This window comes from Aphelocoma coerulescens, chromosome 1A (genome assembly GCF_041296385.1).
Source record: "Aphelocoma coerulescens isolate FSJ_1873_10779 chromosome 1A, UR_Acoe_1.0, whole genome shotgun sequence".
Taxonomy (NCBI): Eukaryota; Metazoa; Chordata; class Aves; order Passeriformes; family Corvidae; genus Aphelocoma; species Aphelocoma coerulescens.
This window is the reverse complement of record NC_091014.1, coordinates 10,977,229-11,001,905: the sequence shown is the minus strand read 5'-3', so window position 1 is coordinate 11,001,905 and position 24,677 is coordinate 10,977,229. Positions and strand designations below refer to the sequence as shown.

The window sequence follows — 24,677 nt, the reverse complement described above, 5'->3', positions numbered from 1 at the left end:
AGTTCAACTGGTGAACAAAAGAAATCAAATGTGGCCAACAATTAAGCATTGTTTTTTGGTTGGAAAGCATCAAAGGCCAAATACTTCATGCAGGAATGAACACTTAGTGACTGAAAATTTAGTTGCAAAACCACATTGGTATTATTCTCTGGTATAGTTGCCGATATCACAGACTGACTGTCGTTTAGTTAGTCAAGCTGAAAAATTATCCTCAAGAATGATATTTTGATCCACAGCAAAACCTAGGATTTTAGGTACTTGCATGTGTGACAAATGACCAGGAAACAAAATCATAAGGGGACTCTTCTGGATTTACCAAATTTAAAAGAACCAGCTACAAATGTAAAGAGATAGAAATAACCATCCTCTCTATTCTTCCTCCAGTCCTCTAAGCCAAAAGCAAGGAAGACAGAGACAACGCTGAGAAACAAAAATATTTTAAATCCATTTTAATTTTGGTAAATAAATTCTTCCAAAGGGTCCAGGAAACTGCTAATTTCCTCATCACAGTAACTTCCTCAAAGTAAAAGCAACTGCAAATGGCTTCTCTTTATAAGGCAAAATGCAAGTGATTACAAAGCAGATTTCCAGGTGGGAAAATGAAATTAATTTGTTAGCAGCTAATTAACCTCTATATCACACTATCTGATCAGTTTAATTAAAGCAGCAAAGTATGTTTATTATAATTATTCAGCACTACTTTCTTTAGTTGATGAAAGAATATAAAAAAAAATATAAATAAAATAAAAAAGTTTAAATTGATTGCATATTATCTAGATTGTAAATACTGTGACTAGTAGAGTACAGGTGCCTAGTTAAACAGTTTGAACATAATTTTACTTTGGATTCACAAGAAATTGGCATTCTGAATTCATATTTATGTAGGTGCTGGGATGTAATGAACCTCTTGCACTACCATAACCAAATATAGAAAATATGCCAGTCCTCCAACTCCAACAAATCTGCAAAAGACTTTGAAAAATACTTTTTCTACCATGAAATAGGCAAACATTTAGTAGAATTTCTCCCCAAAATAACTTGTGTACATTTGTTACATTGCCACTGTGTTCCATCCAATACAGCCAACAAATAGGACCACGTTTATCAATGCTGCAATCAGCTGTTACAAAAAGGAATCAAATTTTAGTCATATGACACTAAAATGGAGTAAAAACTCAAAAAGGTAGCTTCTTGGTGATCCGTAAGAGTGGCTGAATTATGTATATTCCAAGGCTTATCTTCACAAAAAAAATCGTATACCACAAGAAACATATCACACAAAGTCACTGTAACTAAAGTCTAAGCAAAAATACCCAGATAACATTAATATATTTTAAGAATCTCACTGGAATAGAAAAATTTCAACATTTTGCATAATTTTCCTTAAACTGCATCAGCAGAGAGCCTTATACAGCTCTTTCTTTACTCTTTTATCCACAGATAAAAACTAAAATATACGAAGATTTCCACAGGGTATTGCAATACTGTGTAACACAGGAAAAATAAATTTTCACATATAAATTATGAAAGTATGATCCAAACTTTGGACCACATTTTTCAATGATGAAATTGACCTGTAAAGCTAATGATTTCTAATATACATTTTTTAAAAACTCTTTTCCTTTCTGGATCAATTCTTCATTGAGTTTATTCAGTCACTTCAAGTGTGTCCAGAAACTGCCCAAAAAAACAAAAACAATTCCTATAGCTCATCTTACACAATTTGCATGAATTTTAGGAAGAAACCCTAAGAAATCTCTCCATGTCCTCCTAAATGTGAAAAAGGTAATGAATTTCAAAATGTATTAGGCCACGTTTTCTTTTCAGATTGTTTTGGCTTACCCACATAACAAATGTCTGGCATATTGACTGTTAATTGTTTTAATGGGCATCTTATAAACACAAATCTTTCTTAAGACTTTAATTTAAATTATTTTTCTCTATCTCTGAGAAAACAACTCTGGACAGCAGTTACCAGGCTCTAAGAACTATTTCAAGCTCACCTAATTAATAAAGAACAGAAGGAATCATAATTATTCAGCTTTGGCAGCTGTTTTGTGCTGTCTTTCACTCAATCACTGCAATAAAGCAAAGCTTCAGGAGCACACCTTATTTCAGGAGTAGTTCAGTGGCATGAGACAAGCCAGCAGCTGGAAAACATTTCTTTTACTATTTAATATGATGAAGACTTTTCCAGTTAATCACTACAAGCAAAAGGCTCACATCACAAATAATTAGAACAAAATTACTTTTCTTCTTAATTATTGATGTTACACTGGTATGCTGGAAGCCATGCACAAGAGAAATGGGATTTAAGAGTTGTTTAAATATTTTGCTATTATGTTTCTCATTCTCAATCTTAACTGCACTAAATGAAAAGAGGTTTGTGTTTCCTTACATGGATCACAACAAGGGTTTTTCACTCATCAGGTATTTGATGCTTATGCCACAAACTGCAAAGAAATACAGAGAAATCTTTGAAAGCTAGACTGGTGGCTGCTGGCTGTCAGTGGGATGGAGAGAACAGCAATCTCTCCTTGGGAACAGTCCTGGGCTTTAACAACTCAGAGAAGGAATCACGTAGTTATGGATTTGCACATCCTTCTAGTTCAAAAACTGCACACAATTCAAAAAGTATTTTAAGTTTTATATAGATGAATCTTATTCTAGGCAAAGACTTATTGAAGTTCACAGCATTTTAGCATTCCCATCAGAATCTATGTTAACATGTGTAAGTTTGGGCCCTTACACTGTATTATTCACTTTCAAATTCTTTACAAATTAGCACTTCTTTGGAATTCATCTCTTTTTTAGAATTCAGGGTGGACAGACAGATATATCACAGAAGTATGAAGATGTGAAGAAAGAGCCAATGTGAGAAATTTTGAACAAGCAAAATAGCTCTCTCTTGCAAAAAAAAAGAAATTAAGGCAGGTTTTTTTTTAAAAAAGACAATAAGAAAGGCTCCTGCAAACCTAACCAAGAAGGCCACTGAAAAAAGAGCTTAGCACTGGAAGATCACAGGGAAGAAGAGAGTATGAAGTAAATTGGAAAATATCTATTAAACTGATTTTAGTTTGAAAAAATGCATCCTTTTGTTTCCCGAAATTTATGCTGTGTTGCTTGAGACTATTTCAGCTCAGCTCTCCACAGCACCTTTGCACAGTACTACAGATGCGTGAACTGAGATTGCAGAAAGCACAAGAGGGAGAAACTACAAGTGTTTAAAAAGGGGTAATGGAAGATGGGAAACTTAGGCTGAAGAGGAAAGAAGGAATGCTGCAAAAAAGGATGAAGTGTCTTGTCAAGGGTGATGCCATTCTCTGTTCACACCCAGAGAAGACATAGCAGTGAAAACTGCAGAGAAAGGCAGGAGACTATTGCAGCAAAGCAGTCATTCCAAACTTCTCCCATCAATGACCTCCTTAGCAACAGGCAAAATTTCCTGGGCCCCCTTCCCTTCCCTTCCCTTCCCTTCCCTTCCCTTCCCTTCCCTTCCCTTCCCTTCCCTTCCCTTCCCTTCCCTTCCCTTCCCTTCCCTTCCCTTCCCTTCCCTTCCCTTCCCTTCCCTTCCCTTCCCTTCCCTTCCCTTCCCTTCCCTTCCCTTCCCTTCCCTTCCCTTCCCTTCCCTTCCCTTCCCTTCCCTTCCCTTCCCTTCCCTTCCCTTCCCTTCCCTTCCCTTCCCTTCCCTTCCCTTCCCCTGCCTTGCCTTGCCTTGCCTTGCCTTCCCCTGCCTTGCCTTGCCTTGCCTTCCCCTGCCTTGCCTTGCCTTCCTTTAGCCCCTTCTCATTTTACACAGTTCACGTTACAAACTTTGCAATCCACCTTGCCAGGGATTGTTTTCTTTTGGTTTCACTTTAGGAAGTTTATTGAAAGTGATGGGCTGACAACTGTTACAGCTTCAAAAAACTATATGAGCAGAAGCCATCCTAACTTAGATACTTTTTGCCTAGAAAAGCCCTCCAAAACTATTTCAGCAGGTATTGTACTACAAATACGTCCAAACACTTGTCCAGTGATCTAACACTTTATCAGCATTGTGCTAAACTATCCTTATGAGCCCAGCAGTCTGTGTGTTATTTGGACACAGTGAACTGAAAACCACAGGTGTAAGTGAACCATGGATTCCTGCACTGAGTGAGCATTCATCAACTGTGCAAATTGACTCCAAGGGACAGGGCTTCTTTCCTGCAGTAAGACACAAATATGCTGTTCACACTGAATATAAAATATTCCTGGAGTTTAAAACACAAAAGAGGTAAAATTTCAAAAGTATGGCCACATTCTAGTTTAACCACTGGTGTTCTCAGGCTATCTGAACCCACCAGCTTTAGTTCCTTGTAGACCTCCAAGAGACTCAGCTAAACGTGTGTTCCTGTACATAGACATGAATACACAAACACTATTAGATGATCTCTTTGAGCATGTGTGCACATAGATACATGTATAAATACATGTGTAAGTATAAACACAGAGGAAAATTTAAACAATTTATAAGTGCAAAAAAATAACTCCCACCCATTTAAGTAGGACCAGTACAATCTTAAAATTCGTCTGATTTTCAAATTATCACCTAAACGTTGTTTATAAGCACTGAGCAATATGGAAAAGCATATCTAATATCTCAGAAATCTGTAAGCTTTAATCCATTATCTTGAAGTAAGAAAGAAGACTATTTGCTCTGTTTCATATTAAAACATTTAAAGCTTTTGAAAATACAATATTGCAGACCTCATGTACAAATAAAAGGATTTGATGAATTCAGTTGTATTTATCTTAATATTTTCTTATCAATATAGAGATGACACAAGGAACTGAATGAATTAAGGGCATTCTATTCTTGACAAGCATACCCCAGTTCAATTAGATTAATGGATTTGCACTGCTCTACTCTTACTAGTACATGTAAGTCAGTGAACTGTTCCTGTGTCAGCAAAAACTACTGATGTGAATCTGTAAAGGAAATCCTGTCTTGTCCATGTCATAGTTATTTTTTCATAAAAGCAGCACTCATAGTTCACCATCATGGCATAATTCATAATATTGTAAATATTTTCACAGAAATAGAGAGATTTTTTTCCTACTGCTCTTGGTCGAATGTCTGAAGAACTTACTACTAAACTGATGGACTTTCCAATTTTCAAGGTTAATTAATCGTTAAATGCTATGTATCTATTGCTATAAATAGAACTTGTTTTCTCTTGAACAATATTTCCTCTTGGTGGTTATTCTTGACACAGGATGCTTACTGATGTGCAACTGCATGACTTTTTAGGATGGAGCATGCTTTATTCTTCACAGAGAGTAGGATGTCTGTGTTTCAAAATAAAACACAGATCAATCCTGAACACACTGCTTTCATCCATATCGTGCTCGTTACAGCTGCCCCCAAGACACCTAAGCAATGTCCAGACACATTCTGTGGCACAGCATTCACAGGAACCATTCTCAAATGACTGTGCTGGCAGGTCTGCAGGAGGTAATACTCTGTCTGGCTTTCTACACGCCTCCAACATCATCTCAACAGGTTTTGTATGCTCATATACTCTCACATGCCCCGATGTAATTAATGTAGACCCAAAACCCAAGAGACCAAGAGAGACTGGAAGTATTTGGAATTAAATCTCCCATGTGGCGTGATCCCTGTATTAAGGAAAATAAGTCAAGTCAACTGCCAGCAGAAGAAATGGCAATCATCACTTGGGATTAATAAATATATTAATAATATGGTTTTGAAAACATTTCAGTCTTAATCCAGCTTCTGGGGTTTTTTTGCTGGTATCTCTCACCAAAAGTGAAAAGAAACCAAACCATCCTTTTTTTTGCAGCAACACAGCTTTAGGAAAAAAATATCTGCAAATACTGGTACAATAAAACTGAAATGTTCAATTGGAAAGGTGGGGAAATGCTCTGGCAAGACTTCCTCTGTGAGCATTTTAGAATACTTTAGGTCTAGAGGTCATTTAAACTACAATGCCCGTAGCAAATTAGATTAAATTTGCCTATATGGAGAACATTCAGTCTGGCAGAAAACTTTTGCTGGAAGTTTTCTTTAAATTTTTATGTAGGAAAAAACCTCACAAAAAAGGGCAAAGTACAAGAAGTTTTATGAGGTGAAAACACTAGAATTTTGTGCAAGCACAGAAAAATATCAATAGAGCCAAACTTTTTAGTTCTACTGTACTCATGTGTACCTCTTAAGAAATGCAAAACTGAAGTTACCCTCCTGAGAAGTAGTATGCCCAAAGGACTAAGACAATCCTACCTGAATTAATAGTTCATCAGGGATTATTCACCCATTTTTAAAAGCAAGGATCTGGTCTGGTCATTTTTATATTTATTCGCACATTTTAAAAAAAGTTAAACTTCACAGCATTTCAGTGCAATATAATTTGTGACTAAAAAATGGGAAAATTAAAACAGAATAATAGTGTGTTCTACAAACACATGAGTCACAGTCACAGAGGTGGCCCAGAGTTCTCAAGACTTGATAAATCCTCATATCACTCCAATGAGACCTAGATTTGTTTATTCATTTCTAGAGCTCTTATTTGCCCATAGCTGATAGAAAGGATACCTGGTAAAAAAGACAGCAAATGCTTAACGTACATTTCTGGTCAAATCAGGTAGAATTTTTAAGCACTTCTTTACAAGATGTTAGGACTCGTTAGGATATTTCTAATTTTGAAGAATTTCTCTGCTCTGTGTTATGCATGTCTTTTCCTTTGTGGCCAAGTCTACAGAAATATCTGACACTACTTCAATCATATATCATCATTTGCAGGACATAAAAGAGACACATTTTCACCTTTTGTTTAAATTCTAATGAGAATTGCATTATACTCAGGAGATGGAAAGCTAAGAATTCCCAAATCCCATGAGCAAAATGCAGCTCTTAGTAATAGGATTGTCTTGCACTCCCAGAGCATTTGAAAGTCCATGCAAAATGAAACATCTATTAAAATTTCTGTGGTATTTCAACTGCAAAAGAGTGCAGACATCAAACATTTTCTGTTCTCATCCATTGCACAAGCCTCTTTTCTAGGAACAGTGCTTCTTGGGAGTGTAGAAGTCTACAAAGTTTTAAATATGGAAACTTTCCAACTCCCCTGTTAGGTCCTTTTCTAAAGGTAATGACATTTTATAAAGATAAACTGAAATTTCATCTGGTATCTTACAGGAATCTTGGGACAAAAGAAGGTAAGATACCAGGGCCTACATGACACCTGTGGTTTTGTCATTTGGAAAAAAACCACAAGTGGAGTGAAGAAACCCACAAATATCTCCACCTCCAAAATTCCAACCCATTCATCTCAGACTCTCAGAAAAGCTGTTTTTAATATTAAATAATATATGTACAAGTCCATATCTATATATTCATGGTATTTGCTCTTTCTGGCAGGAAATATTTTGAACATATTTGGGTTTAGTTTCCTTAAAAAAAAATCTCTAAGGTTTGCTATTATGAATGACATTTCTTCTCTGAAGTAAGAACCAAACCTTTGTAATGTTTTCTGAATTTCTCGAACTTAGAAGTCTGCCTTCATTATGAGAAGCTATATTTGAGTCTTATGCCATTGATTAACTTCTTGTGCATATTCAATTATATCAGGTTTTTTCAGTTTTAATTAAAAAAATAATTCTCTCTCTTCCAATTAGTAAATATTGACAACAAAGGTAAGTTGGTTAATACTCTTTTTTTCCAAAATATTGGCTCATTTCCTAAATTCAGTGTAAAAAGGGTTAGAATAAAATGTGACAAGCAACAGGGAAACGAGTTTTCCTTGGAAACTGAGAAAACTAGTCAGATCCTAGTTATACTGACAAGGATAAACCACAGAAAAATATATTGTTAGTTTTGAAATGAAAACATTTCACAAAAAAGCTTACAGACAAAATAAACAGCATCCTTGAAGTCCATTTCTGGTTCATCAAAGGTAGTAAAGTACTTATCCCAGATTTTTTTATCCCAGTAAATTACTTATCCCAGATTTACATGAGCAATTGAATTTGAGGGTGAAAGGTAAAATCAAAAAACCAGCTAGCTTCATCTGTGCCACAAATTCAATGAACTCTTAGAAAATGCTCACAATAGCAGCCTGCAAAAGCTTTTCTTAGCATATTGTACTTCTCCATTTTAAACTGAAGAACCTACAGAGTGTTAATAAATTGAGTACAATAGTATATCTTGCTTTTAATAAGATGTTTGTTCTGAAAGCACATTAAAGCCTCATTCAAAATGAAGGTGATAATGCATACGCGTATGGCAGCTTGATAATAGAAATCACACCTTTCTTTCTTTTCTTCTTACCTAGATCCTTCCTTCCACCTCTTTTTCAGAAGCTGCACATTTTTTAAATGAGTTGTCTGGTCAATAAGTAAAAAGTGAATTAGATGTCTTTAACATATTTGATTTTTCAGATAAAATTGAATGCTTGAAAGCCCTCAACAATGATTGAAGGTGTTTCTTTGCTTTACTCTAAAAGCTTTTTTGGCAAGTTTCCAACCAGTGAAGCACTTCACTGCACATGAGAACTTTGCAATGATTTATATTATAAAGTTACCCTCCTTTACTGAAGGTAAGCTTATTAAGAGATGGTAAATAACCAATACCAAAAGACCAAAAAGCTAGCTCCTCTATAGCTACATATTACATATTTTAAATTCCTGCTTATATATGATAATTCTGATTGTACTGCTACCACTGTCTTCCTCATAAGCTTCCTAACTGGTTTAAAATTCCTGAAGTGTGGAGAAAAAAAAAAAAAAAATCAAGGATTACCAGTCTAATTAATCAGAATAACACTCATTGGTGCAATTCTCATACAGGATCATATCAGATACATAATTTAAAAAAAGCATGGAAGAGCTCTCCTGTGGCAGCCCATATTTTAGAGGAAAATCAATGATTTCTAGACTGAAAGACACACCTGGGAGAGTCTAGGAAGTTATAAAACTCCAGGCAAGATAGCAAGCAACAGTACTCTTAAAAAAGGTTTCTAATGACCTGGATTTTTCTTTTTAATTTTCTTTAAGATGTTTTTCTTTTATCTAGCTAGTGCCTGCTAGATATTTGTAAACCAGAGGGTACACCGAGACTTTTTGAAATAAGAATCCAAACACTAAGGGGCAGGATGTCAGGGACAGCCAAGTAAACAGTGGGATCTTGCTCCCAGGAGTGAATGCCAGACAAGTTCTGCACTAATCTGGTGAGACTTATGCCACGTCTCCCAACAGGCCTGAGTGTGGACGTGTTCACAGTGGATTTCTACACCAAGATGAAAATCTCCTTACTAATGATGGAGATCCTGGGATGCCGAGGTGAGCTTGTTCCAAAGGCTGTAACTATTGTGTTTCCTGTCTCACTTAGACAAATGTTGTAGAAAACTGCAGAAATATGTGTTCTTGCATGTTGGAAGCCGCGCGGGACGAGGAGCCCAGATCCCCGGCGGGGGGAGCGAGAAACAGAAATCCAAACCAATATGGTTGATAAATGAACTCCGTTTATTAGCAGTCTAAAGGCACTTATACCAGCTTGTTAGCTCCTAAGTGGCTTAAAGCTTATCAAGACACATTTCTATTTCTACATAATTGGACCTACACTGGCAAGTTTCCACAGTCTTGCTATGATCAAAAGAATTTTGTGCTCACCCCCCTTGGTTCATTCCTGGATAGCACAGCTGCAAGTTCTTTACTCCCTGTTTTTTCTCAGGCTGATTGTTTACCTTCACACAGGGACTTTCCCACGGAAAGTGTCTCACACACACAAGCCTAAAAAACTTCCAGCCCTATTGCTTGCACAGTTCTTTTATTGATCCCAATAATTCTATTCCCCAACACCTGCAACATTCACAGTGAGCTTTCACTACTCAAACAGGTATAAGTGATTTGATAAACTTCAAATAAACATCAGAACAACCCTTAAACCCACACAATTTCAGTAAATATGATTTATCCTTATTTCCTTTTCACCTCACCTTCCTACTACTCCCAGTGCACTCAAACAGAGCTTCATCACCTGAGTAGAAAGATGTCCAAGTGAAATCACTGGCAAAAAAAATGTTATTTCATTCATTTCAGTAAGATAGGGCACATTTAATTTAAATTATACACATATGAAGGCTACAGGTCACAGAAGAGGCGGCACACAGCCCTTCAGAGAATAAAATATTATCCTCCTTAAAATATTGACCATCAATTTAAATCGATCACTTGGATGTCTTTTTCAAGTCACAGTGACCTTGGAAGTGTGAGATATTATCCAAAATGAATCAAAATTAATTGAAGATTTATTTCACTGAGTTTTGGATCAAAACATTGTGTGAAGACACAGACAGCTTTCACATTTTGCCTGTGTTTAGTGTTATAACTTTCACAAAATTATAAAGTATGTATGACTTACTAGGAAAGGATCCCACACCTACTTTGCACCTGTGAGGACCAGTTCTCTGTGCTGGAGGTCTGGTGCCAAATCTCAACTGTATCATTTCTCACAGATGCTCTTTGCACAGAAGAGGATTATCAGAGGTACAAGCCATGAGAGAGCTGTATCCTCTCTCTGAAGAGATGAGAGAAAAAGGATTCTAGCTTTTTTTCTTCACAGAGTTCTCCTTCTTTCAAGAGACAAAATACGTTTAGTAAACTGCCTCTTTATAATGAAATTGCATCAAAGCTGAAAGTTTCATGGTTTGTTTGTTTGTTTTCCACCTGAGGCTTTTAAGACACAGTGTTTTAGCATTTTTGTAACATCCAAAATAAATTACAGACAGTCCCGAAAATCTTCAAACTGCAAGATACAACAGAGATACCTACTACTGCTCTGTTCTTGCAGGTCACTGCCTGGATCAACTCTGGTGATAGAAGACTTATTTTATCTTAGTTATACTTTTCATCTTCTGTTTCTTTGCTGAGCAACTTTTCACTACAGTTTTATGCAGCCAAAATTTCTACTAGAAAAAAATAAACAAACAAACCATAATTCCAAAGTAATACTCCCATGACCTTTTGCCATTATTTTCAGCCCAGTTGGTACATGAACACCAGCCTACATATTATCATTGGAGCAAATGCTGTCTCAAAATTACCAAGACATAGAAAAAACATCATTTAGACAGAAGAATATAAAATAACACTACTGGTTAAGTGATAAAGCATATTGAAAGAATTTTTCATGTGGCATTTTTATGTGATAATTAATTCTTAAAAGCCTAAGTTTCACTCACTGTATAAATAAGTAGATGTTAATAGGCCATCCATACTGACTCCCCTTTTAAAATACCAATGAGATACCCCTTATGTTTATACATGTGTAAGTACAATTAATACAGCAACCCAACTGGAAACAAAATTGCTTTATTTAACCAACCATTGCAAGGCAATCAAGTGTGGTATCAAATGTAATTGTAGAAGATTCATTCAGGGAATAACAGCAATTACTTTATGCAGAATTCTCCTTTCCTTTTTTCCATTTGCATACATTTTTTTCATGAGTCTTTATGCCAGAAAAATAATTGGACCCTCATAAGTGTCAAAACCATCCCCCTTTCAATTTGTAGTGTACAAGAAATTTCAAACTGACAAAGCTGCTTCATTTAGATACCTCTTTAGTTTGTACCTCTGAGTTGTAACTGCTTTAATCTAAAACACTCAAGCAGGTTTAACTTGCACAGCTGCATGGGCAGCTGGGGAATTGGACAGTACCAATGGAGTAGGAAACAGAGAATGGGATTTCTTTATTTGCCTGAACCTAAGCACTTTCGTTTTGCCTTCACAAATACCTCACAAATATTCTCTTAAGACCTAATTGTTTTCTAACAGGTAGGTATTATTTTTTGGGCCATACAAATAAACTGCAGTTCAGCTATTTTAACCAACTTTGTGCTTCATCAGGAATTAACACATCACAGTCCAATATTTCTTTTTTTCCCTTTTTAACTTAGAAGACATTTGGTATTCTTAATTACTATTCTTAGTTAATATTGCTTTGAATAACTTTATACCTTTATTAAATTAATTAGTAATTTCCAAAATTATTTTGATATTTAATTATCAGTGAAAAATACCCACATCCATTATGATCTGTTTTTCTGTCACTTAGCTAAAACTAATGGTAAATATGTAAGATACATGCTCTTAACTCATTTTAGATTTTCAAAATGTCCAGCTCACAGCTGGATAACCAAGTTACACAGTGCGTGAGCAACGGGCTCACAGGTCAGGCACAAATGTTATAGTGAATGGGGGAACATCAGGCTGGTGATCTGTCACTGGTGGGGTTCTGCAGGGTTCCATCCTCACCCCAGTTCTCTTCAGCATCTTCATTAATTGCTTGGACTCAGGACTCGAAGGAACACTAAGGAAGTTTGCTGATGACACTAAACTGGGAAAGAGCTGTTGAGTCCCCCAAAGGCAGAGACGTCCTGCAGAAAGACCTCGACACATTGGAGAGATGGGCAGCCATCCAACAGACCAAGTTTAACAAGGGCAAGTGCCAGATTCTGCACCTGGGATGGGGCAACCCTGAATGTGTTATAGAGTGGGAAATGAGGCTGGAGGGCAGGTGCAAAAGGGACCTGTGGGTCCTGGTTGAACAAGAGCCAGCAGTGCCCTGGCAGCCAGGAGGGCCAACCCTGTCCTGGGGGGCATCATTGCCAGCCGGGCAAGGGAGAGGATTGTCCTGCTCTGCTCTGCTCTCCTCTGGAGTGGCCTCACCTCCAGTGCTGTGTGCAGTTTTGGGCACCAGAATATAAAAAGACATTCAGCTATTAGAGAGTGTCCAAAGGAAGGCCACGGGAATCCATATAAGGAACATCTGAGGTCACCTGATTTGTTTAGCCTGGAGAAAAAGAGTCTGAGGGGAGATCTCAGTGTGGTCTTCAACTCCCCCATGTGGGTCAGGTACTGGTCTCTTCACTCTCATGACAAGTGACAGGACCCAAGGAACCAGCCTGAAGCTGAGTTGGGGGAGATTTAGGTAGGATATGAACAGGTTTTTTCCCCAGAGGGTGGTTGGGCACTGGAACAGGCTCCCCTGGGAAGTGGTCACAGCACCAAGCCTGACAAAGTTCAAGAAGTGTTTGGACAAGACACTCAGGAACATGGTGTGATTCTTGGGGTGTCCTGTGCAGGGCCAGGAGTTGGACTTGATGATCCTGATGGGTCCCTTCACATTCCGTACAGTCTATGAGTCTATGAAACTGAAAGAAGGTATATTTAGATTAGGCATTAGGGAGAAATTCTTTCCTGTGTAGGTGGTGAGGCACTGCCACAGGTTTCCCAGAGAAGTTCCCTGGATATGTTCAAGGCCAGGTTGAATGAGGCTCTGAGCAATCTGGTCTAGTGGAAGGTGTCCCTGCCTGTGGTTGGGGGGTCAGAACAAGATAAGCTTTAAGGTCCCTTCCGATATAAACCATGTTGTGATTCTGTGATTTATAAAAGACTCAAAATTTAAGTTTTTGCTTTGTTTTTCATTGTTTGGTCTGCTTGAAGTAGTTGGAATCTAATATACTATAGTACTTAAAACAATGGAAGAAATTACTCTCATTCAATTAGAAATAGTACAGAAAAGGGATTTTAGTAGATGTGGATTTGTATGTCTGTAAACAGTTTAATAATAGTTTTAAATAGTCTCCTTACCATTTTTCTAAATGACAAGCAAATATTGTTCTTTAGACAATCTGGACAGCCTTTATACTAAATCATTAGGTGAAACAAACAAAAAAAAAAAAAACAAAAAACAAACAAACAACCAGAGTCTGTGCAAGTAAATATGTTTTTTTTCCCTGTACTAGCTTATTTCAAAAGACCATATCTAAGATGCTGAATTTTTATTATACTTTGACATTAACCTGAAAATAAAATCTTTAATGCTTGCATGTTTCTTTTGCTGTGAACTGTGCAAAACCCACTCATATTTAGAATAAGGTATTAGAGCAGGCACCCTGGTGGTCTTTGACTGACACATCCCTTGTAGCTCTGTACAGACCTTGGCCCCACAGTCAGCCTTCTTTGCCCTTCGTTTTTTGCTTGTGTTCCACTCAAGTCAGCCCATGTACACTTCCCCAGGAGGAATGCTCCTGATATTTTCTCCATAAAACTCCATAGGTTATTATTTGGCTGCAATCTGACTGTCAAGGACATTGCTGATCACAAGCTCATTAGAAGCAGAAATAGCTTGTCCCATGAGTTTCTTTCTACAGTGACTCATGTGCAAGCTGCAGGAAGGGCTTTCATCACCCAAAACCAAATCCTGGATGAGAAATGAACCTCATGCAGCATGATGTAGACCATCCATAATGCTATCAGAAGTACTTTAAGAACCCTCGACTGCAGAAAGTTTCACGGTCTATCTTCCATTTTCCATCACAGCCATTAGGAGAATGAATCTTCCAGTGAAAATTAAGTTTATCAGAAAGATCTGTGTGCAAACTAATTTGAGCAGGCATTTTCTAAAAAGTGGGCCAGAAGAGAAGAAAGATTACTTCTGGCAAAAATGGAACAAATTGAATTATATTAGGCTTAATACATTTATTTGAAATTTAATTGCATAACCTAATGTCAAGGTTATTATATAGTGCACACTGTTCTGATCCAAATTCAAAACAGTAAAGTACAATCCCAGTTTGCAGGTACTTTATTATAAATCCAACCACTCTTTTTTTCTGTTTTCAATAGTGACCATAGTCTTTCCCTGAACCACAACATTAATATAAAATCACATTTCCAAATTATTTTGAGATGTATCCTTGGCAATGAATTCAGATAAAACCTGAAGCCTCTTTGGTATGACTGACTTCTACTGTGAGAAAACGGGTAAAAAGAGAAACAAAAGCTGAGGCAGTGTTGACATGATGCCAGAATGTACCATAGAAGAAAAATGATTCGAATGAGATTCTGTCTGTATTCACAGAGTTCTGCACTGAGTCCATCAAGCCTGCAGCTTTTATTTTCTATTCACAAGAGAGATAGATTAGCAGAAAAGGTCGCTGCAGCATTCTTGTTATAGCATCTCCATGGAATATGCATTCTGTGTTTTACTGTGTATTAGAAGCTGTGCCTGGGCAGAGAGCACACTTAAAAGGATTCAGGCTGTATCCAGACTCTCTGTACTCCTAAAGCCAGTCACTCCTATCTGAATTGCACAGCCTAATCTTGGGGCTTTCTTGTCTGTTTTCAGATCTCCAAGTGCCTGAGTAACACTGGATCAGAATGAACATTTGCACTGGTTTAGACTGAGTTAGAATAAATTTTCTTCATTGTAGCTAGCATGGGCTATATTTTGGGTTTGTTCTGGAAACAATGTTGATAATTCTGGTGTGGGTTTTTTTTTTATTGCTAAGCAGTACTTTTGCACAGCCAAGGCCTTTTCTGCTTCTCACCCTGCCCCTCCAGTGAGGAGGCTGGGGGTGCACAGCAGACCCCAACTGATCCAAGGGATATTCCACACCATATGGCACCATGCTCAGCAAATAATGCTGGGGGAAGAAGTAGGAAAGGGGTGGACTTTTGGAGTTATGGTGCTTGTCTTCACAAGTCATCATTAAGGGCAAAGGAGCCCTGCTTTCCTGGGAATGCATGAACACCTGCCTGTCCATGGGAAGTGCTGAAAGAATTCCTTGTTTTTCTTTGCTTCTGCATGAAACTTTTGTTTTACTTATCAAACCGTCTTTATCTCAATCCATGAGTTTTCTCATTTTTACTCTTGCAATTCTCTCCCCCATCCCAATTCACTGGGAGTGAGCAGGTGACTGTGCAGTGCTTACTTGTCAGCTGGGTTTAAAACACAACAAAGTTCTTAGAAAACCATTGTATATTTAACTGTATGCCACTGTGATTCTCGTGGATGTGCAAACACAGTCTAGGTTTGTAGGAGCACCACGTAAAATTACCATCTACTTTAATTTCTGAAGGAACATGGAATAAAGCATAATAAATAAAACAAATTTGACACTTAGCAGGGAACTATAGCCTAAAATTAAGAAGCTTATAATCATGCATCAGAATATTAATTTCGCCAGATTGGTAATAAAAAATCAATGTTGTACATTTTAAAATCATGTCACTTATTTTTCAGTAAAATCTGAAATTACTAAAGAAGATATTTTAATGTTTGACCCCGTTCGAGCCTCTTTCAGCAGTACTAGAATACTGAAAAAAGAGATACAGTTATTTAAATACAGAAAGGTATTCTAAAAAATAGTCTGTGACTCCCAAGTCATGCAGATAACCAAATCCTTCTCTATTAAGTTATCTCTTGCTTTTATTTTTTTTCCTTCACATAAGGAAATGACAACTTGTAAAAATTTTTTCTATGATTCTGTTTCAGTGTTTGGAATAAGCACACTTTTAGCTGATAACAACCATCACTCAGATGTCTTCTCTGTAATCATTCCCTGTCTGTCAAAACAAACAAATGTCTTGTGTACAACTCAGAGCTACATCCCTGGGTCTGTGAAGCTCCCTATGAGCTTCTGAAGGGAAAGGTTCACTTTATTCTCTAGACACCCTGACTGAGACTCTGTTTACTGAATTAAATAAAATGCCTATTCATAGTCAGTAACCCCATCTGTAGTAGATAAACAACACATTTGTAAGACTACAGTTAACATTTCAAAGAGGAAAAATCAAAGAAGGTTAAAAGGAGAAAAACTGAAGCTTACCCCAAACTCATCCCTCCACTGATGTGATGCTTGGTACTTCTCTGCTTCTTTAGCAAGGCGCTGAAGAACAAAGAGAGGACATGAATTTTAGTCTTTACTAATTCTTCATATATAAAAGTCTTTTTCTTTTACTTTTCTCGTATACATGTTTTCTCTCTCTAAATTTTATATATCTATGCTTTTTTGCATTCATTTGAAAATTATGTATATTTGAGTAAAGGTGAACCATCTCATTTCAAAAATGCTATTTTCTGTATTATTTAAGTACTAATGCATTAGAAAACTTAACCTTCAGTCCAATATATTTTAAGAAGTTCTACTTAAGTTCAAAATCCATCAACATCCTGCTGAAAATTCTCCTTGCACAAACTACCTTTACTTATGTTAATTAATTTAATCTACCATCCTATAACAAGTACATATTAGAATATTAAAGCACCATGTTATAGACATTTATTTCTCTATTATATCATTTAGCTTCAATTATGGAAACTACTGACAGCCCTGTGATTATTAGGGACGCATAAAAGTCAGTAATTTGGGACTAGCTGGAGTCAGATCTCATGGATTGAATTAGCAGCTGGAGAGTAACAGGCATGTTCCTAAAGGGCATTTCTCCCATATTTAATACTGTGAATAAAATCCAGCCCTTTCACTTAGCCCAACAGGAAGTAAAGCATAGTGTACAGGAATTTGCTCTTTCAACTCAATCTCTTGTACAGATACATCCATTAGATTGGATGATGTGTTCCTCCTCATACAAAATTTGAAGTCTTTGAAAAAAAAGCTGTTCGGATGCAATTCTTAGAAGTTTATTACAATTTTCCATGTAGAAGTTGTCAAGGTAATGCACATTCTCCAGCTAAGCTGCATATGGATCCCCCATTCCTAGAGGCAAGCACCCATCCCTAAAGCCAGCTCATTTGGAAGAAGCAGCTACCTGATGTGAATGTAGTTCAGGTGGAATCAGCCACGTCCTAATTGTTGAGTGACTTACTTTGAGAACTCAATTATTTTACAGACCAATAAAAATTTTAGCAACTGTTTTTCAGGAGTCATGGTCCCTTTCTAACAGACACAGCCTGACTATGTCCACCAGATAAGTAGGGATGAAAATGCTTACTGTGTAACAATGAGTCTGATGACCCTTTTAATATTCAGACCAATCCCTACACAAAATGAACTGGTGTCTAAGTCACATTTTCAGCTGAGTCACCTTGCCAGTTCTTGCTAACAACCAAAAGGAATATGACCAGAAAGTCCATGTAAGCTGGAATTGCAGACATGGTTCTGTCAGAACATCACCTCAGACCTGTCCCAGATTGCAACCACCTGTGCTACCTCATCCCAAGGGTAACCCCTCTCCCCTCTCTAACAGCTACCAGGATGATTGATACATTTCACAAATGAGAACTTAAGATCTTTTCCTTATTTTTAGGTTTGAAATCATTCTTTAAAACCAGAAAAAACCTCAAGAAAACTGTGTGCTCTACTGCCACAGATGTACCCCCACTCAATTGTTTTATTGTCAATTCAAATGATTCTTAGGTGACAAAAACATACCAGCACCCTACAGGCATTGTCCACTGGAGGTACCTCAACAGTAACCAAGTACCACATTAACCAAAGATAAACTACGATATCATTTCATACATTATATTGGGAAAAAGAACAGTCCAACTCTCTCCTGACTGCACTGGACAAACATCTACAGTATTTTCATTTTTTTCATAATATACTAGAACAACTTTGTCCATCTAATTTATTCACTCAATCTAGCCTGTTCCACATCTGAATTTGTCTATTCTCTGATAAATTCAAGCTGATTAAGTCATGTTTCACCAGATTGTAGCAAAGCAAGATATAACACTTACTACACGTGTAAATAGCTGCAGTTAACACTGTCCTCAGATTTCCTTCACAGTCTGCTCTATTGCCTTAAGGTACTCTGAGAACCACAAAAGACAGCAGAACCCAAATGCACAAACTGATAGATGGATTGTGGAGAGAAATATATACTCATCATTAACACTACTAAGAATTTTCCATGGAAAGAACTGCAGCCATGCTTGAAATTCCCCAGCTCCACCGGTAGATTTCTTAGCTAATCTGCACTATAAAGTTAAAATACATAAAGAAAATTTTAAAAAAAAAAAAAAAAAAGTTGTTTAGGGTTGTTTTCTCTTGTCTCAAATGAAGGGAAAAAAGAATATCACTCACAAAATAGATACTGTATTCTTATTCTCCTTTAGAATTTTTCAGTCAGGCTTCAGTTAAAACCCATCCTAACTTCCCAAGTAACCTTCTAAAATAACCTTACGTGCAATATCAACAACACATTACCCCTTAAAATAGCCTCTAAAATGAGAGGCTGTCATTTGGGACGTGTACAGAGCTCTGCCAAAGGTAATTAAGCTCATACGAAAGTCCAAGCAAACTGTTTAGAAACAGTAATACCCAATAAGAAAACAGCTTCTCCTTGACTCCTAGAACACCAAACCCAGCACCATAATGGTAGTACATATGACAACTGTCATGGTATCCCTCAGTGGTAGGGAGGAGAAGAGAGATCAAGCAGGCAGGAATTGTGCAGCAAGACTGATTTCTTTAATTATTTTACAACTCTTTTATAGACTTTTTTCTTCATAGTCTAATTGGTCAAAGGATCAGCCACCCCTTGGGGTGATTGGCTAAAATCCTAAAACATCCATTGTCAAAATATTTTTCTACTGCACTGTCGCAGGTGTTCATAGCTTAAAGAACTCTGCTAATATCGTCTGTGAGAGAGAAAAGTATCTCACGGGACTGGAAAGAAGCAAGAGAAATTCTTGCTAGCAGCATATTTGTATCCACAGACAACAAGACAGGACCATGCATGCAGGCTCCAGCAACAGGTTGAGACACCTTTTTGATTTCTTCATCACAGCTAACCTGAAGAATCTCTGCATTTTGCTCTACTGTCCAAAACTCACTATTTTTTTTTTTTTTTGTTACAGTTATTTCATCAATTCTTAAAAATTTTATCTGCAATGTATCTAATACTTTAGCTGGAATGTATATTTGGAATGTATATTTATAATGTACTTCCTAACACCCTATGTCAACACTCCTTGGTCAAAAATAGCCATACAGTTAAGCAAACTCAAGTTACCTGTGCCTTTTACTGTGACACAAGGAGAGACTAATTTTTCATATCTCAAAGAAATCATGCCTGCTTCCTTTTGAGGTATGCAAATGTCAGGTCTGGCCTTCCCCGTTTTGATGGAAGAGTCTCTGGAGAATGCCGACAGAGAAGCTGCACAACAGCCGGCTGACACCTGGCGCTTCCCATTTTCCTTCTCATTACAATGAAAGTTTAATAAGGCAACAGCTTCTTTAACACCATGACCCACTGCAGCTCCCTACAGATTTCTCCTACAAATACTAAAATCCTAAGATTCAAACTTTCATGTGTAAGAAAATAAGAAGAAATGGTTTAAAACAATATTCCTGTATATTAGCTTTTAATAATTTCTTCCTCCATGCCTCTGTATTGTGTACTGTGTAGATGAAAGCTGTGAGATGTTTTCATGCCTTGATTGAAGCTCTATTTAACATCATCTTTTTGGAAACAGAGTATGAAAAACAGAACACTAAAAAGGGAAAAAAAACTAATGTAACAGAAATGTTATGGCTTACTTCAATATATTTAAGGAACCCTACTTCATACAGTCTGCTGGAGAACACATTTACTTTGAAGTAGTAAATAAATTGAGAAATAGGGACCAGGGAAAGAGGGCTGCAAAGGCTAACAGAATGCTGCAGCATCTATTTGTTTGGAGGATGCCCAACTGTGGTGGCCGATTGACCTGTGGTACAAGAGACAGAGAGAGCTCTTGGTAAGACAGTCTCTGGTGCCAAAGCCCTAGTGGTTATGGTGAGGGAAAGGAGCCTCTCCAGGATGCCTTGTTTGGTTATGGTAACGTACCCCAGTTCTGCTTCCCTGGTTGGCTCCTGGTGCTAGCAACTTCCCTGTGCTTAAGCCTGAGCTGTCACCTGCTCGGGGTCATTTGCCTCTAGAACCCTTCACAAGCTGTAGCAATAAACTGCTTTCTGTGGAACTCTAAGCAAGTGGACCCTTCTCAGCTCCTTGTTACTGAAGCCATCCCTGCGTCTGTGTGCTCGTGCATGTGAGCCACAGAGCCAGAGGGGACTCAGTAATACCCGACAGCTGTGAGACTGTGTTTCTAAGTAAGGGATCAAAAGAGCTGATGCCAGATTTATCCAGTGAGATTGACACAGTAGCTAATGTCAAATTTAAGGTGCTTGGAAACACTTTGATTAAGCATGCAATTTGTTTAGTAAATTTTCCTAGATTAAGCAATTACTTCTATCTCTTTATTATTTTTTTTTAATTTAAACTTTTTTTAATTATTAATGAAAACTGCTCTTTTTTTTTTTTTTTTTTTTTTTTTTTTTTTTTTTTTTTTTTTTTTTTGTACGATGAGGCCTGATTATCTTCAGGAATTTCCAGAATACTTACTTCATCAATAAAATATAATTATCCCTTGAAAAACAGTGACTACCCACAAATAAGTACTTTTAATCAAAATTTGTAAGAAGTCAAGAGGTAACTTCCACTAGGTTTCCTTATATCTATCAAAGAGAAAGGTTATCTTTAAAGGAAAACAGCCATTGAAAAGTTAGATAAGGTGCAAGCGTTAATTCACTCCACCAGCCTATGAACCTTTCCTTAACTTTTAAAGGGATCATAAAAGATTATACACATACAAACACACACACAAATAATAGAAAAGAAAAACGACAACACAAAAAGGTCCAAAGCCCAGCTACTTGTCAATCTCAAAACCCTCCATTTTCGAAGGTCTTGTCCCCAGTTTCCAAGTTCACGTTATTGTCTATGAAAGGCAGCCTTTGATGCAGAACAGACTGCAAGAATCTTTATCTGATCTGTAAAGATCAATTCCCTAGAAGGCCTATTCATCTTCCAGCCTTCAGGTTTTTTTTTACGTATATGTCATATTTTTATCTCTTCCTAGCCAGCACAGGATTCTGTCAGCAAATGGCCCAATTAAAATTATATTCAGTACAATGAAATAAATATTTTTTTCTGCTTCCCACTCCCCTTTAAGTATTTTATTTGAAAATTATATTCAACTACTTCTTGATATATTAAACTATTATAAAATGAGTAATCTTAGAGTTAATAGATATCAGTATCCTCACAAACTTTCTAAATCACAAAATCCATGTATTTTGTAGGTTATTTTAAGAAAAAAAATACCCATGGAAAATGTATCAATATCGAGCTTAGAAAGAACAACATAGAATACACAATGATTTTCAAGTCCTGATTGCAAAATATAATCCAAATATCCAAAACTGTTCTTGCATGAGCAGCACAAAAGCCACAAGGAATATGTGTAAAAGTGATTTAATACATAGTTTTCATATATGTGTCTGAAATACAAATAGTTCTCTTCCATAATTGATTATGAATTGGATATTAATTACAAGATGAGGAAGAGATTTTGTAAGACTCAGATATGGTATCTGAAGTGACAGTGCAAGACTGTTATTATTATTTCACTACAGGTTTAATACAGACTTACAAAGTCTAAAGGATTACATTGTCATCTCAGTAAGCTGTTACATTCTATATTAAACCAAATTAGAACTATTCTCTTCTACATTGATTCTAGTGTCTTTACATGCATAGCATATGTTATATTTTCACAGGAATTCTTGGTAATGAATTATCCAAATACCCATGAATTGCCCTATTCAATAATTGTATCCTATTGTATAAAAAGGTCACCCAGTTTCTCACACAGAGAGTGTTGAGCTCAACAAACAACTGTAAACTGGAAGGTCAGTAACCCAAAAGTGAGTATAGATGTGATAATGATAGCAAGCCCATAACCCTCATAAAAATATATCTGGATTTATTTTTTTGTCTAATTTCCATATTTCCAGTGGGGCACAGGAGGAGTTAATAGGGGCTGACTACCCTTTTACATGTTATTTATGAAGATATTTCTTATATGATCTTCCTTACAAGTGGACAATGTTAATAATTATCACCTCAAAAGCTCTATCTAGATTTATGAAGCTGAGGCATGTCAGTATGGATAAGACAGTCCTAACCATAAAACAATGTCTTAGATTGAACCAAAGACATGCCTAATTTTGCTGAGTTAAATTTTAATGTCAAGTTTTAATATTTCCTCTTTCATGTAAATTTGTTTGCTTTTAAAAATATTGTGATTGCTATCACTGAAGCACAAAAGTTTCCATCATAATTCATATTTCCCTATGTCAAATAAGGACTCTTTTACCTAAGCTTTGCTGTATTCCATTATGGAAATGCCATCATCTTCAGCATAAGTGTAACCAGAATTTTAAACATATTTTTAAGATTTTTTATAATATATCTAGTGACCAAATATAGGTTTTTGTTTTTTGCTGATCTGCAGCTTGGTTATATTTTAGGTATTTACACGGCAGAGTCACAGCTTCTCTTTACTCTGACATCTGCTGTTCCACATGATGGTAGTGTGATCTGTGCTCTGTTAATGAGGGTATCTGAAGCATATAAGGTCACAGAAAGACTGTGTTTATAACTGCTCTCCTATATTCTATACAGAATTTCTATGTTGTACTCCTCAGCTACTCTCTGGGGACAATTTCACTTTTGTCATCTAAGGCAGCATTTGAGTCATATTCATATGGAAAAAGGGTATCCTAGGGGGTCTGCTGACATTGTGATACTTAAAAAGCACACTTCATATAAAATTAATGGCCTAAACATATATATAATTTAAGACAATCAGGAATTAGCACAATTTTTCAAAAAGCTAATGTCATTACATTCTGACAAGAGTTCAAAGTAACACCTCAATCTTTGTCTTCCACTTTATAAACAGCAAACTAAAATGCCTTTTTTTTTTTTTAATTCAGCTTTAGATTACAAAACTCAACTTTAATTAAACAGTAAGCAGAAAATTACTTTCAACAGTTTGTCTGCTTTTCTAATGCGTTTCAAGCCATTTTTGCTTTATTCATATGAAAAGTCACTCTATTTCAGACCTTCTAATCAGTTTTTCTAACAAGATGATCTTATATCCAAAACAAGGTTGTCATGTTGGCTACAAAGAAACCTAATGGAAAAAATTATTATTACCCTCTACATATTTAGAATACAGGGCTTTAAAGGATTTCAGTATCTGTTTATAGCTATAGATAAAATCATTCTTTATGATTCAATACAACCTTTATTCCTATTGTTTACTTGAATGAAACAAGGAAAAGTAAGACTGATTCTCTTCAGAGAACTTTTACACTTCTCATGGTTTTCTAGTTCCAAAGCATATCAAGCTTTATTTAGACCAGTGGGTCTAAATAAGATCAGGAATCAATGGGAAATCAAATCTGAACTAGAGTACTTGAGATTACAATATTTCAGGTGAAGTTTATTCTTTCTGACATAACGAATCACATTTATTTTAGTAGGCAAAACTGAAATAAGGATGCCCTAAATAAATGCATCCCACATGTGCTTTTGACATCTAAAGCATCATGTGCAATCACCTGTCACTGACAAAAGTGTCATATAAGAAAAGTAAAAAAGGACAAAACCCAAAGCACATTTTTCACAGTAACACTTCTCCATTACATAAAAGCAGCCCTCCTCTAAAACATGAACTAGAAATAGCTCTTCTCTTCTATTTGTTCTTTTCTTTTAATGTATTTAAGAATTCCCTAACACTAGCAAGTTAACAAAAAGAGAAGGAAAAAGTGGCATTGTGGCAGTACTTCAAGTCCTAAAAGAGTGGTGAAAGAGTCTTTCAAATATATTATACTATATTACAATTCTCAGTGAAGTTTTAGAAAGAATCTAAAATCCTTCAGAGGTAGTCAAACGTACAGATACTGTCAAACACTTTTTGTTTCCAACCTGAAAAGAAATCTCATGGAGCTGGAACTACATACGCAGCTGAAATTCATCACTGGAGAATA

At 36.5% G+C, this 24,677-nt stretch overlaps 1 protein-coding gene across 12 annotated transcripts in view; it reads right to left on the bottom strand.

Moving 5' to 3' along the window:
- CACNA2D1 (calcium voltage-gated channel auxiliary subunit alpha2delta 1) overlaps positions 1 to 24,677 on the bottom strand; it is a 368,603-nt gene that overhangs the window by 180,830 nt on the left and 163,096 nt on the right. For all 12 annotated transcript variants that reach the window (XM_069035534.1, XM_069035542.1, XM_069035561.1 and 9 more), the window contains exon 4: positions 16,659 to 16,718. In XM_069035534.1, coding sequence (XP_068891635.1) covers positions 16,659 to 16,718 — 60 coding nt within the window. The remainder of the gene's footprint in view (positions 1 to 16,658; positions 16,719 to 24,677) is intronic.